At 40.3% G+C, this 14,038-nt stretch overlaps 1 protein-coding gene across 5 annotated transcripts in view; it reads left to right on the forward strand.

The window, feature by feature from the left end:
* ANXA7 (annexin A7) overlaps window positions 1-7,040 on the forward strand; it is a 29,388-nt gene extending 22,348 nt beyond the window's left edge. For 3 of the 5 annotated variants that reach the window (XM_025212502.1, XM_006016257.3, XM_025212494.1), the window contains 6 exons: window positions 1,152-1,265; window positions 3,111-3,281; window positions 3,572-3,742; window positions 3,911-3,986; window positions 5,623-5,735; window positions 6,714-7,040. In XM_025212502.1, the coding sequence (XP_025068287.1) occupies window positions 1,152-1,265; window positions 3,111-3,281; window positions 3,572-3,742; window positions 3,911-3,986; window positions 5,623-5,735; window positions 6,714-6,836 (768 nt within the window). In that variant the 3' untranslated portion in view covers window positions 6,837-7,040. The remainder of the gene's footprint in view (window positions 1-1,151; window positions 1,266-3,110; window positions 3,282-3,571; window positions 3,743-3,910; window positions 3,987-5,622; window positions 5,736-6,713) is intronic. The other 2 variants (XM_006016258.3, XM_025212510.1) reach the window with 1 other exon arrangement.
* Window positions 7,041-14,038: the final 6,998 nt, after the last annotated feature.

The raw sequence follows: 14,038 nt of genomic DNA on the forward strand, positions 1-14,038 counted from the left end.
TGATTGTTTCAGGTAAAATGCCTAAGCTGTCATTGGAGACCAGAACTCAGGTCTTTCCCCTCTCAGTTGAATGGCCCAGTAGGCTATACTCATGCTCCTTTTTTACTCACTCCTGTGAATCTTGCATTCTTAGCATGAACACAGCTTTTACAAGATGGGTGGAAAGTAGTTATACTCAGGCTAGCCTACAGTTTGGTTGTTAGGATACTGTAAGGGGCAGGAGGTTTATTTTCAGTTCTCTCAGCACGAGGGGGTTCAAACACACATCTCCCATTCTGTTGGCCAGTGCTCTGACTACTAGGCTAACAAAGTGGGGGTACCCTACCTTCTGCTCTCTTAGCCGTGTTGTAAAGGAAAATGGCTGCAGCTGAATTTTGAGGGGTACAATCCTGTTAAGTATGAGAACACTTCCTGAAACTGGGCCTCTGAAGGATTTCAGCAGAAGGGTGGCTTGGAGGGACTTGTATTGCAGTTTTGGACAGAATCACCTCAACTCTACCTTTTAGTGAATTCCTAACAATACAACTAAATTGGCCAAAAGTAGAACTGCTAATCCATCCCCATTTTGCATTTGGTGGGGGGAAAGTTTGTACCTGAATTCTGGATCCAGAATTTCAAAGGAACAGCTGATGTCACAATCCTGTCACAAAATCAGCTCCTTTCATAAGATTTCTGCCATTCTGGGCTGAAATTCTGCAAACTCTAAAGGTGCCTATCTCCATGCTCTGACACCTTCTTATTAGAATGCATTAGGGCAGACTCTATTAATCGAGTCTGTTGGAGCATTCTAATTAGGATGTTGTAGCGTCTTGTGCATTCAGTGTCCTGCGTTTCAAAAATGGCTGTGGGGGTGCTTTAACAAAAGCACACTGAATGAGCATTAAAGCGCCTCCACAGCCATTTTGAAACATGGGATCTTAAATTCATGAGCTGCTGCAGTGTTTCAATTCAAGCAGCTCTGGAAAACTGCTCGTTAAAATGTACCCCTCCCCCTTTACCCCGGAGCATGTGTAAAGGCAGCCTAACAGTATAAAAGCTGCAATTGTTTTAATACTAACCTACACCAATACCCACAGTAATCTGGACCTCTGACCTTTTTCACGTTACACCTTTGTATTTGTAATCTCATCTTTCTTTTTGTAATTGGACAGGATTTAATTAAAGACCTGAAATCTGAACTAAGTGGAAATGTGGAAGAATTGATTTTAGCTTTGTTTATGCCAAGTACATATTATGATGCCTGGAGTTTATATCATGCAATGAAGGTACAGTTTTATCATGAATAACTTATTTTAAATTACAGCAAAAACTTTGTTATCTGGCACCCATGGGGAATTGGGGGTGCTGGATAACAAAACATGCTGGTTAGCTGAGAGGCTGCCTCTCCTGCCGCGCCCGGTGCACCGCCGCCCCTTCTGCTGCGAGGGACAGGGAGGAGGGCAGAAGAGAAAGGGTAAAAGAACTGTTATTGTGGGGGCTTGGTAGCACAGGCTGCTTTGCCCTGGGCCATAGGGGCTCGGTGAAACCAGAAGTGCCATGGTGGGCACTTCCAGTTTCACCTTTACTTTACAAGCTGGCATGCCAGTTAATAGAGCATGCTGGCTTGTAAAGTGCCAGATAACGCAGCTTTTACTGTAGATACTGTTATATGACAAAGCTATTAAAACTGAAGAACTACCTTACTATGCCCTTTAACTGATTTCTAGTGTGCCCATATCAACAACTGAAGGTTTACCTCTCTTATGAACAAGGCCAGAAGGAAAAAAAAAAAGGTGTCAGAAACACTTGAGAATGTGACTTCCAGAGTTTTTGGAAACTTTTTCTACAACATCCAAACTCTTAATGGGATGGTTTCTTTAGAAACCTTAAAGTGAGTCAGGCCTGCAGAAACCAAGCAAATCTAAAGCAGCTGCAGAATTTCCATGTGATGGTAATTAAAGATGAGTCAAGGCAACTTAAATTTTATCACAGGGAGTCAGCTGTCACCCTTTTACTCCTTTTGGATTATTTCTCTTGCCAACACTTCTTTACTAAAACATCTTGACATAATAGGGAAGTTAAAAGATGGACTGCACTGAAAACTGCATCCAGTTTGCTTAACTTTCTGAAAACTGAAAGTCTAAACTCTTTCTTGCCTAGAATACTAAGAAATTAATATTATTTTCATTCATTTGCATCTACTATTTTAAGCCTTTTTCAGGCAATGGCCATGTTTTTGACATGATAAAAGTAAATCATGACTGGTGCTAAAGAATTACTGTTACAAATGATTTTTTCCTTTATATCACAAGATACATATTAGATTGAGTCACAATTATTTTTATGTGAATAAAACAACAATACTAAACATACTAAAACTACAATATAGGTTGCTAATGGGTATAATTTTTTCTTGACTAACTTTCCAGAGATGTAATAATGATCTGCATATTTGCATTGCATTTTGTATAATTGCTCAAGTGATACATGAGGTAGACTGTTTGAGGAATTCCATTTTGACTCAAGTGAGCTGGTTACAACAGTTAGAATAAAGGTTTGTATGCTGATACCATTACTCCTATCCTTAAAGTTCCTGGCTTATTTGTGCAGTAGGTAGTACATTATGGACTCTATCTTCACTCACGTAGGCCAACTGAGTAGACAGTAGGGGGGCAGAAACAATCATATACCCAATGTCTAAGATTGAGTGGTAACGTCACTTGTATATGTATAAATAAGAAGCTAAAAATCAAGACCCATGCATAGTTTCCATGGCAGCCTTTTTAAGCCTTTACCTTGCTCTTGAGCACACATAAGAAGGGAAAGGTCAGTTCAGATATTTTTCTCTCCCTTTAAGTCTTTCATGTTGCCCACCATTGGTGCTCTTACTTCATTGTCATTCATATGCTGCTCTTTGAGAAACTCCTGACTCAGTAGTTTTTTCTAAAAAAAAGATTCAATTTAAAATGATGAGACTAGAGGATTTAGAGCTTTCAGAAGACAGACAGACTGCATTAAAGTAACTTCAGAATATGGTATAAATTTGGCTAGCTGTTGGGTGTGTTCATAACTGCACACAAACTGGTAAATGGTTCTTCTGGTGCAATGACACGCTCTTTCTTTGCCTCTAGGGAGCAGGCACTCAGGAGAGAGTGCTGATTGAGATTCTCTGTACAAGAACAAACCAGGAAATTCGAGACATAGTCAGGTGCTACAAAACAGAATTTGGAAGAGACATCGAGAAGGATATCAGAGCAGACACCTCAGGACACTTTGAACGACTGCTTGTATCTATGTGCCAGGTAAGCCATGTGGAAAGGAGTTAAGACTCGTGGATTCTGTGCCTTTAGGACAGAACAAAATCTGGGGGTGCAATCTTTGCTCCAGACCTCACCTGTTTATGTAGGCCAGCAAAGTATGACTGAGAGCAGATGTGTGTGTTTCTCTAACCAGTCAGCTTTGCAAAGAAACTAGCAGAGCTCTAACAGTTGTTCAGCTGTAGAATGTAAGGCCTTCTCTTTGAAAACCTTGCTGTGCTGTGATCCACTGCAGGCACATAATTTGATTCCACACTTAATATCTTCATCTGCAGGGTAACAGGGATGAGAATCAGAATGTGGATTACCAAAAAGCTCAAGAGGATGCTCAGCGTCTTTACCAAGCTGGTGAAGGGAAACTTGGGACTGATGAGTCTTGCTTCAACATGGTTCTAGCAACTAGAAGCTTTCCCCAACTGAAAGCTACAGCTGAAGTATATGCTAAGGTAGAAGCTCTTCAATTAAAGGTTCTGAATCAAATTCAGCCCTGAGGTAAAAATGGGCAAAACTCCACTGACAACAAATGGATTTGTTCCACATTTGTCAGGGTTGAATTTGGCTCCATTCCCACAACACATGTAAAAGATTAAACCCCCTTTACCTTTTCTTTGCAGATTGCTAATCGTGATTTGTTAAGCAGCATTGACCGGGAGTTTTCTGGAAATGTAGAACGTGGTCTGAAGGCTATCTGTAAGTGATATATATTTTTTGAAGGGATTAATGGCTAACTTACCTAGTTCTGACTCAAAGACAAACTTTCATGATTTCAATGAAGTAGATCGGGGGTCGGCAACCCCTGGCGCACATGCCGAGCGTGGCATGCGAGGCCATTTTGCTTGATATGCAGCAGCCAGCTGGCTCCGGGCACCTGCTGCCAGCGATGGAGCCTGGGCTGCTCCGAGCAGGGCTTGCAGTGTCCCAGCTGCCTGCTGTGAGCAGCCGGGGATCCCGCCTGGCAGCAGCTCTCCAGAGCTGGGGCAGCTGCAGCTGGGAGGCTCCAAACACCTGTGCTGGGCTCCGACACCAGCTCCACACTGGCACATGCAGGCATGCCTTAGAGTGGGCGGTGGGGGCAAGGCAGCCCCGGTCTCTGGGATGCTGCAAGGCCTGCTTGGAGCAGCTCAGGCTCCAGCAGCTACCCAGAGCCGGGGTAGCTGCAGGGCAGGGACTTTGGGTGGGGGGCAAGGGGCAGTAGGGCTGGGGGGCAGAGGCTTTGGGTAGGGGGCAAGGGGCACAAGCAGGGCATCCTGCCATGTACCCCTTGCCCTCATTCTATTTTTCTGCCATACTGGCACTCCGGCACCTTCCGAGGTAGGCATTATGGTGTTTTTTGGCAATCCAGCCAAAAAACGTTGCCTACCCCTGAAGTAGATGCTGATCTTCTCCAAATTAAATGTAGCTAAGTTATATTGCTAAATCAGTTGCATTGAATTAAATCAATTTAGTGACATTTCATAAGGAGAATTCAGAGTCCTTCACTTGGGACAGGACAAAGCACATGCACAAATACAGACTGAGGAGTGACTGAGGAGGCTGCAGTACTGTAGATGAGGACCTGGGAGGGAGGAAGGGATGGGGAGTCACAGTGGCTGAATGTCAGTCAACAGCGTGCACCTGTGAAAAAAGCTAATGGCATACTGGGTTCTGTTAACAGGGGGCTAATTTGCAAATCAAGAGAAGTGATTATCCCACTCTGTTCACCACTGGTGAGGCCTCACCTGGAATACTATGTTCAGTTTTGCATCCCACACTTCATAGTTGTTAGGGTCAGAAGGGACCTCAATAGATCATCGAGGCTGACCCCCTGCCCTGAGCAGGAAAGAACGTTGGGGTCAGATGACCCTAGCCAGGTGCTTGTCCAGTTTCTTCCTAAAAACCCCCAAAGGTACGGGAGAGCACCACCTCCCTTGGAAGCCCATTCCAGATTCTGGCAACCCTCACTATAAAGAAGTTCTTCCTGATGTCCAACCTAAATCTGCTCTCTGTCAGTTTGTGGCTCTGTGAGTGCAAATAAAGTGTTACAGACAGACAGACAGACAGACTTAGGCGTACGCTTTTATAATACTAGAATGTTGGGCAGCCAACAATGGAAGCTGAGCTGTGGTCTTACCTACACGCATATAATGTTGCCACGCTTAAGGGACCGTAAACGTTTTGTTCCCATCCTCCTGGGATTTAAGTGCTTTAAACTACCAACTGCTTGATCAGATGTTTTTTTTGACAGGATTTACTATTAAGTGTTTCAGCAAAAATCATGAAATATTGCCTAATGAACAGCATCAACAGCATACAGAACCTGAACTAACACTGTGCATGTGTTTTGCAGTGCAGTGTGCTCTAAATCGCCCAGCCTTTTTTGCCGAGAGACTTTACCATTCTATGAAAGGAGCGGGCACAGACGATTCTACACTCATCAGAATTATAGTCACCCGCAGTGAGGTAAAAACCATTTTTCTTCTCCAAGCAAGAAAGGAATGGAGTTTAAAGGTTTTGATGTCAACCTTACCTGTAGCTGAAATCAATCTATAATTCTATTTTGCTCCTACATTTGTGAATTATTTATTGCAAATGTAACTCTTTGCAGATCATGTTCATTTACTGGAAACAGGACTTGCCTGGTTGTAAATATTCAGCTCGCTCTGAGATGTTACTAGACTCCCAGAATCCATGACTCCCATCTGCTACAAAGTTAATAGCTGGATAAGGGGCTCATGTAAAGTGAAGTGTCATAGTAGTATTCTCAAACTGGAGTGGAGATTAGTTTAACCTCTTGCATTTCTCATCCTCTGAGAGGAAGACAGGAGAGTTTTCTTTCAGGGTGTGGACATCAGTTTAGAACCCTGTCTAAAAAAGGAAAGTTTTAACCCTGGGTGAAGGAGTAGGTTTGCTGCATTTGAACAGTTCTTAGCTCATTCACACACAATATTTAGAACAGACCAGCTGAAACTTCCCCTTTTGAAAAAATTTCAAGCATTTGTGTATTTGCCCTTTCACACTGAATGCATCTTTTGCTTCCAAAATGACTTGCCCACCTGAATATGTGTGGGGAGGTCCTGTGTAAAATGGTTAATTAAGGAGACCTTTGGAGTTAGGAAAGAATCTTTGAATGGAGATAAGTTACCCCAAGCAGCCACTTTTATAGGAAATGTCGTAACAGAAGCCTCAGTGACATTCTTCCTCAGATTCTGCTAGGATCTGGAGGCTGAGTGCAGCTTTGACAGAATTGTTTCTGTTACTTTTGAAATAACAGTTTAATAAACAGAGAACCTCTTGCCTGTCTGCTTATAGTTTTGACTGGGTTCATTGCAAATGGGTTGTCTCTACTACCAAAATTATCCTGACTGATATATAACATCAGCTGAATTGCTTTTACTTGTCAAAAGTAATTTTGTGCTCACCTTATTTCTTTTGGCACAGATTGATCTTATGCAGATCAAACAGATGTTTACACAGCTGTACCAGAAGACTTTGGCAACAATGATAGCAAGTGACACAAGCGGTGACTACAGGCGTTTGCTGCTGGCAATAGTTGGGCAATAGAAATTATTTTTTTTAAACAAACTTAACAACCTATATAGCAAAGCAGAGAGAGACGCTTGCCCTTGCATGTATCGATGGGAATGATTTCATGCTATATACCAAATATGCCTTAATGATAAATGATTTTAAAGCTTTTATTTTGCACATACACTTGCCTTTAGTTGGAAACATACTATTGTACTTTACATTATATAAAAAAATGTGTGTGTGTGTGTGTGTGTGTATATATATATATATATATATTTATGTATGTGTATATGTCTACTACCTTAGGTGGCAGTTGTCTTTGACCCATTGAAAAATAACTACAAATCTGATTTCTGCTCCACAGTTCTCCTCAAGAACAGTTAGTACAAAATCACTTCCACTGTAAAGGCAAAGGTCCTGTATACATTTGACCTGGACAATCAAAATGGTTAAAAAGTAGAATCACCATAGTAAACATGAAGCTAAACTTTCTTCTCAGCTTTCACCATAAATGTCAGTTTAATCACTCTTAATCCTCATAGTAGGGTATTCAGATACTTAAAGTTGGAAGGCCTTTTGATTGTGAATACTTCTGGAAAATTGAGTGGGCCTCTTATTGCTATCTGGTACAATCCTGTAAAAGTGCACATCATTGGCATCACTCCTTGAATTTAAGAGCTAAGGGGGTTCAGAACAGTGACTGTGTGTGCCCCTTTTCCAAGCAGCTGTCACTTCAGGTTGCAAAGTAAGTTTGTATATGCAGCTTGTACTCACTGGCAACTACTCTTTTTGAATAAGACTAATTTCTCTCAAACACAAGCAACTTTAGTAAGGTGGGTACAGATCATGCTAACACTTGCATGACCTCTCCATAAATTATATGCACCTTTACACAAATGTTAGAAAGTGAGGAGGCTGAAGAAATGCATGTAAACAGTTTCTACCTGCACTTCGCAGAAGGCATACAGAAACAGTAGCCTGACCACCCAGAGCCAGGGTGGAACTTAGCATTAGCAGAATTCTTCAAACTGACATACTTGAATCCTAGTGGTCTTAAAGATATATTGACACACGTGGCTAAGAATAACTCGTGCATCTCTTTCCCAAGCACAGCCATGAGGTTCATGAGCAAAAGCCACAAAAGTAAACTGTCCAGTAACATCTGCCCCTCTACAGGTGTTAGAAGAAATGACTTTATTTACAATTCCAAACATTTCCAGTGCATGTTGGTATCTTTAAGTTAATAGGGACAGAAGTGGGCCCTGAATAACATACATCCATGGGTTTTTATCCCCCTTCATTTGCAAAAATTCAGCTGCTCTTGGTGCTCAAGAAAACAAGGTCCTGACCTCTGACTTGTTTCCTAATGGTGGTGGTCCCTCACTTGAATGCAGCTGGTAGCAGATGCAGGCATCTGTCCAGATTAGAGTTACTAATAGAGCCCTCCCAAAGCTGAATGGGCTTGTCCTCCTCTGACAACAAAGCACTTTTGGCTTGTCTACATTTGCTGTCCTTTGGTACACAAACACTCAGTAAATTTTCATGTTAGATACACAGGCGACGTATTTTTCAATTCCACATACAAAAAACCAAGTTTGCTTCTGGTTTGATTCTAAAGCAGCTTCTTATAAACTTACCATGCATTTCTGTGACAGAACAACTGCAGTCCTCACTAGCAAGAGTGGCACAGGGTCTGGCCAGAGCTATTTAAGGAGGCTGATGTGAGAGAGGGTAACATATTGGTTTAAAAAAGAAGAATGTCAAACCTTGTTGTTATAGCTACTTGGTCCAGAAAGAATATAAGCTAGAGTCTCCCCTTTAAATGTGAAAGTGCTTCAAGTGGGGAGGAACAAACAGGTAATGGGTAGAGAAGCTGCAACCAAGTAAACAGGAATAAGGAAGCAGGAACCAAGTACCTGAATAGAGCAGTTCCTAGCAGACATGTACATCAAATAGCCTGGGTCTGCTTTTAAGCAATCCTGCAATGTGTACCCTTCTGACTGCAGGAGGGATTTGTGCAGACTGGCTTTTTAAACAGACTGCAAAAATAGTACCTAAAACTCACAAACAATGCCTGACACCCCCCTCCCCTCCACAAATCAGCCTGGACCACAGCTTTGACCATATACTGGGAAAAATTTCAAGGCAAAATATTGAGACTGCCCTCAGGCATTAGGTAGCCTGATCATCCTAGCAGATTCCCAGTGAGGATGAAAAGAACAGTTGCAGCATGGCCTGCTTGCCTTTTCATATGTGCTACAAATTATTATCAATTGCCTCAGGCCAAAAAAGGCAACCCCATTCAACTGTTCAAGTTAATTTTATCCTGATATAAATAAACATGCTTGGTATAGTACTATTAAGATCCAGCTAAGTCAGCTGATGTTCAGCATATTTACACACCATTAACATTAAAACCAGGTGGTTTGCTGGATCTTTGAAATACTGTCTGAATTTCCTTGTAACAAACAAAATCAAAATGGACCCAACTCACTCTTCCTGAACTTCAAGTGCATATTCTGCTCAACTTCAAAGAGGGGGAAAAGCCTAAACTCCTGCCTGCAGTCTTTCTGCTGCAAATGTGGTTAAAACAGCCATTTAAGCCAATTAAATGGACTTGTGTAGCAGTAACAACCTAGACAAGAGCTGGCCAACATCTGAGCAGCTGGGAGCCACACACTACATGTTCCCCCTACTCCCTGCCATGAAGGCACCAGGCTCGTCTCCTCACTATTGTGCTACCCTGCCCCAGGAGGGGTGGCACAAGCGCATGCTTAGTGGCTGGATGGGAACCCATGGGCTGGGAGCAGCTCGTAGGCTGCCAATTGGATAGCAGAGACCTAGACCACTTCACAGAGAAATCTTGAAAATTGGTTGGCAGAGAGCGAGTAAACACCATGATTCTGTGTAGTCGGACTATGCATCAGGGGTGGCAAACCTATTGGGGCAGTGGGACAGATCTAAATCGAAGGGCTTTAGTGGGCTGTACCTTTGACACTCCTAGTAGACAACTATATGGTCTAAAATGAATTATATCATTGTTAATCTCCAATTTAGGTCATGAGGTGGCAGCGAGCCTTCAAAGATGTGGGGGGTGAAAAAAAACCCTGATGCTTTGCACCTGGAATCCCTGGACACTGGTGCAATTTTCATAGGCTTTGTTCACTGACTTAAACTGCCCTGGGATCCAGAGGGAACACATGAACAGCTACACCAGGGCAGCAACTGACAACAAATGCTATAATGGTATTGAACTAAAGGCTACTTCAGCACAGATGACACCTAACAACTTTTTTTTTTTTTAAACTACAGACTTTTCCTTGCATTATTACTCCAGATTCGAGGCACTTACACCAATCTATGCATTAACTCATCTGTCCAAGCCCTGACAGAGTGGTGAAAGCTGGCAGTTACTGGAACGTATTCTACACATTGGGCCTCTTTCTCAAGAAAGCACCTTTACATTGTTCAAAGTGGGTAGGATAGTGCCCTAAGAAAAAACCCTGAGAATACAACTTACCTTCAGCCATTATGAAATGCACACGGTTTCTGTGCCAACCCTTCTGTCCTAACGGAAGACCAATTGGGGGTAGGGTGGGAAAGAATATTGTCCACTGACTGCATATTTTTTGACCAGTCAAAGATTATAGCAATTTCACAAAAAAACCCACCCTATATTTTTTTGTAGTTTTCTTGACAGAATTTTTTTTTATTGTTTCTTGACACATTTCTTAGTGCAAAAATTATGCTTCTTTGTATATTATTTGGACCCACTGACAATTTTTTACAATTTTCAACTGATATTTGATTGGTCAAATACCCAGCCCTAACTGGGACATGGCTAAAATGTACTACACGGCACCACACTGCAGTCACGCTTCATCTCCTGGGGTCAATGAACAACTGTTAGGTAAAGTGTAATGCAGAGCCGGAGGATGTAGTTCACGCTGCAGGTCATGTAGATCCCTGTGTAGACGAAGTCTAGAGACAATACAATACTGGCATAAAGCCATTTCTATCAGTCTCTTCAGTATTTAGTGCAGGAAGCAAAAACAATCAGGACTTTTCCTTTTAAAAAAGTCTAGCAAGTGTATGCAAATGATGGGGAAAATACTCATCCATTATTAGCCAGGAATCTTTTCTTCTGATGTCTTGACCAATGAGAAAAAGTCATGGCATGAAGGCTTACCTTCTCAAAGCAAGTTTAGTAATGGACACATGAATCTATTTTTTTTCCAGACGGGATTTCAGCCGCCCCAGTTCTTACTATCCAAATAACTACCCATAGGAAGACAGGACGGAGAGAACAATTTGTTAAACAATTACTGTATTTTCTGATTTTTCAAACCTAGTAACATCGGGTACTGATATTTTCAGCTGGCTTGCTTGCAGCTGTTCACTACTAGTCTGATAAAATAACATACAGCAATGCACAGGGCCACACCTGGATGCCCTCTGTTGGTAGGTCCCAATTCCATAGCTAAGGGAAGAAACACATTTGCAAATAGCAAAGTTGAACACGCAGGTGGATAATGAGGAAGAATTTGTTGCTGAAACATGATGGAATGGTGCTAGAGTATAAATAGTAGTCCCCATCCTGCTTTTCTGACTTAATCTGAAAATATCCAATCTGGAATCCAAACAACCAGAAACATTAAAAGCATACTAGGAAGAATACATGGCTCAAAATACTCAGTCTCATGGTACATTTAGGACTTTTCTAGAAAAAAGGTGGAGGACCATCTTTATTTATGTCAAAGTATCACTAAAAAGCAAAATGCAGTTACCCACCCAAAGGCAGGGTGGGTAACTTACACCCTCATGTAAGATGCTCTAGGAAAATAGTGAATTACAGGGTGAAAGGACTTTCAGACAAAACTCTTAATAAAACACATCTGCTCTGAACAAGCTTTAAGTTTCTAAGTTACATTAGACTTCATTGCTGCCTTCCATTCTTGCTGTGATCTTCCTGGCCACTGAGAATGTATCTTTCATGTATCAGAGGTTTCAACTGTATTTCTTTTTAATACACAACCTCCCACCCACTCAGAACAACAACTAATTGAGAACCAGTCCATTAAAAGAGATTGCTTTGTGAAAACTGTTGTATTTTTTCCCAATTTAACACCATCATGGAAGACTACTGATGGACTGTTCCTCCGATAAAAAAAAACTTTGTAATAAAGGTGCCCATTTTTCTCTTTCCCAACGTCACATATCACAAACTAGTGAGAGTCCAGGAACACATTGGACTGAAAACACCACTGTCTGGATCTTGGGTTTCTGTATTCCAACCATTTGAATGGTTGTTCCCAATTACACTGCATCTAAAATGAAGTAAAACTTAAATATTAACTCAAGTTTTCAGGATGTATCAGCCATCACCACTATTCCAACAATTTTGTGGTTAATATACTCTGGTAACATTCAGTAGATTTTCTCATTTGCCTTTAATCCAAGCTGGCCAGAAAGATTGACTCTGATATTACCTGCTATCAAAAACATCACCTTAGTTCACATCCCAAATGATCATGCACAGTCCTCACATATGAGAAAACTCAATAAACAGCTATTTTTTTGAGCAGAGCCTAGCATTGCACATTATATATAGGTCTGTACAAACCTATAACGAGTGTAAAATTTAATACAGAAATTCTTAGGTGTTCTGTTTCTAAAATCTCATTAATAAAATATTAACACTCCCTGGAAGCAGCAGGACTTCAAGTTAAATTTTTGGCTTCAATTATATTAAAAAATTGCTCAGAAAATAAATCAAGCCTGCCCTCTCAAGTTACATTCATTAAACTTTTCTGATTTTAAAAAGATTTAGAAATACTGTTCAAGTTTTAAAATAACCTGGGTCTGATTAGACCTAAGCGTTCAAAATAAAACCAATACACAAAGATAGGAGCCGCAGCCCATGCACAAAATTTATTGTGTGCTACTGTTTATAAAATACTTGAATAGTTCAGAACATGCATAAAATTTTTGACTGAGACAGGGGTATATATATACAGATTGTACCTTATGGCAAACAAAAAAAGGGAGATGAACTCAAGTGACTTAAGTTTCAAGTTGTGTTCCAGGGGATGAGAAAGGTAGCAAATGTCAAAATATATAACAAAAGTACAGTGGCAATCAGTACAGTTCAGTATTTGTGAACAAATCAGCATAGAATTTCAGTTTTAATTTTAACCAAGCAGTCCTGTAGCTATCAAAATACATGCAGTCTCGATTTTACACTTCCACTAATGCCTTAGCAGTTGAACAGAGCAATTACTTATGCGCTGCATTGCCTAAACAAAAGTATTTCCATAACATTTTCAGTTTCCTTTACAGAGTTAAAAAATAATAAAAAGCTTGCAGCTATTCAGCCCAGTGATTAGCTATTTATGCAACTGTAATACTCACAATAAACTAAAAGTACCAATAACATCTATGTAACCTATAGATGTACATCATAGGCCTATATATTAAATATTTTGCAAAATTAAAACATGCATACACAAAATACAATGCCAAGCTTTACAGACTTGATATGAATCAAAATTTACTTCAACATAATGTACAAAGTTCAATTAAAAGTACCTTAAAATTAAGCAGTTCCATGATTTTTCACTTTAAAATTAGTGTATGTGTATATATATATATATCTATATAGCGATATATATCTATATAGCTATATATATCTATATAGATATCTATCTATATATACATATAGATATATATAGATATATATAATTTAAATTTTTTTTCAAGGTGGGGAGAGTTTTGAAAAAGCTGGGCAAAAAAGTTTCTAAATTAAATATATTTTTTTAAATCTGTGTTCAAGTAATAAACTTTCCTATGTAGAAATCTTCTGATAAGCCATAACTACAAAATACAGAATTAGCAGTATCTAAGGAGTGCACCTGAGGTCAGCATTTTATAGAATGACCAACTGAGATTTTTGGCATTTTTCTCTATTTAAAATACAGTTTTTTGCAGCCTCAGATTTTTTAAGACCATTCTATTCTATCTTTTAAAGACATTTCATGAGACCAATGTCCATTAATAAATAGTTAGCTCTAAGGGCTGTATTTAAAAGTCTGATTTTAAAAAAATCTAGCTCTACTGAAAAGAACATCCCATTTGTAAACTTAAAAGTGTTGACAATGATAAGCATAAGATGCTAGTCTAGATGTGCTTTAGTGATAACAGCCCAATTATTTTCCCAGATCTCTCCAAGGTTCAGC

Source organism: Alligator sinensis, unplaced genomic scaffold (genome assembly GCF_000455745.1).
Source record: "Alligator sinensis unplaced genomic scaffold, ASM45574v1 scaffold109_1, whole genome shotgun sequence".
Taxonomy (NCBI): Eukaryota; Metazoa; Chordata; order Crocodylia; family Alligatoridae; genus Alligator; species Alligator sinensis.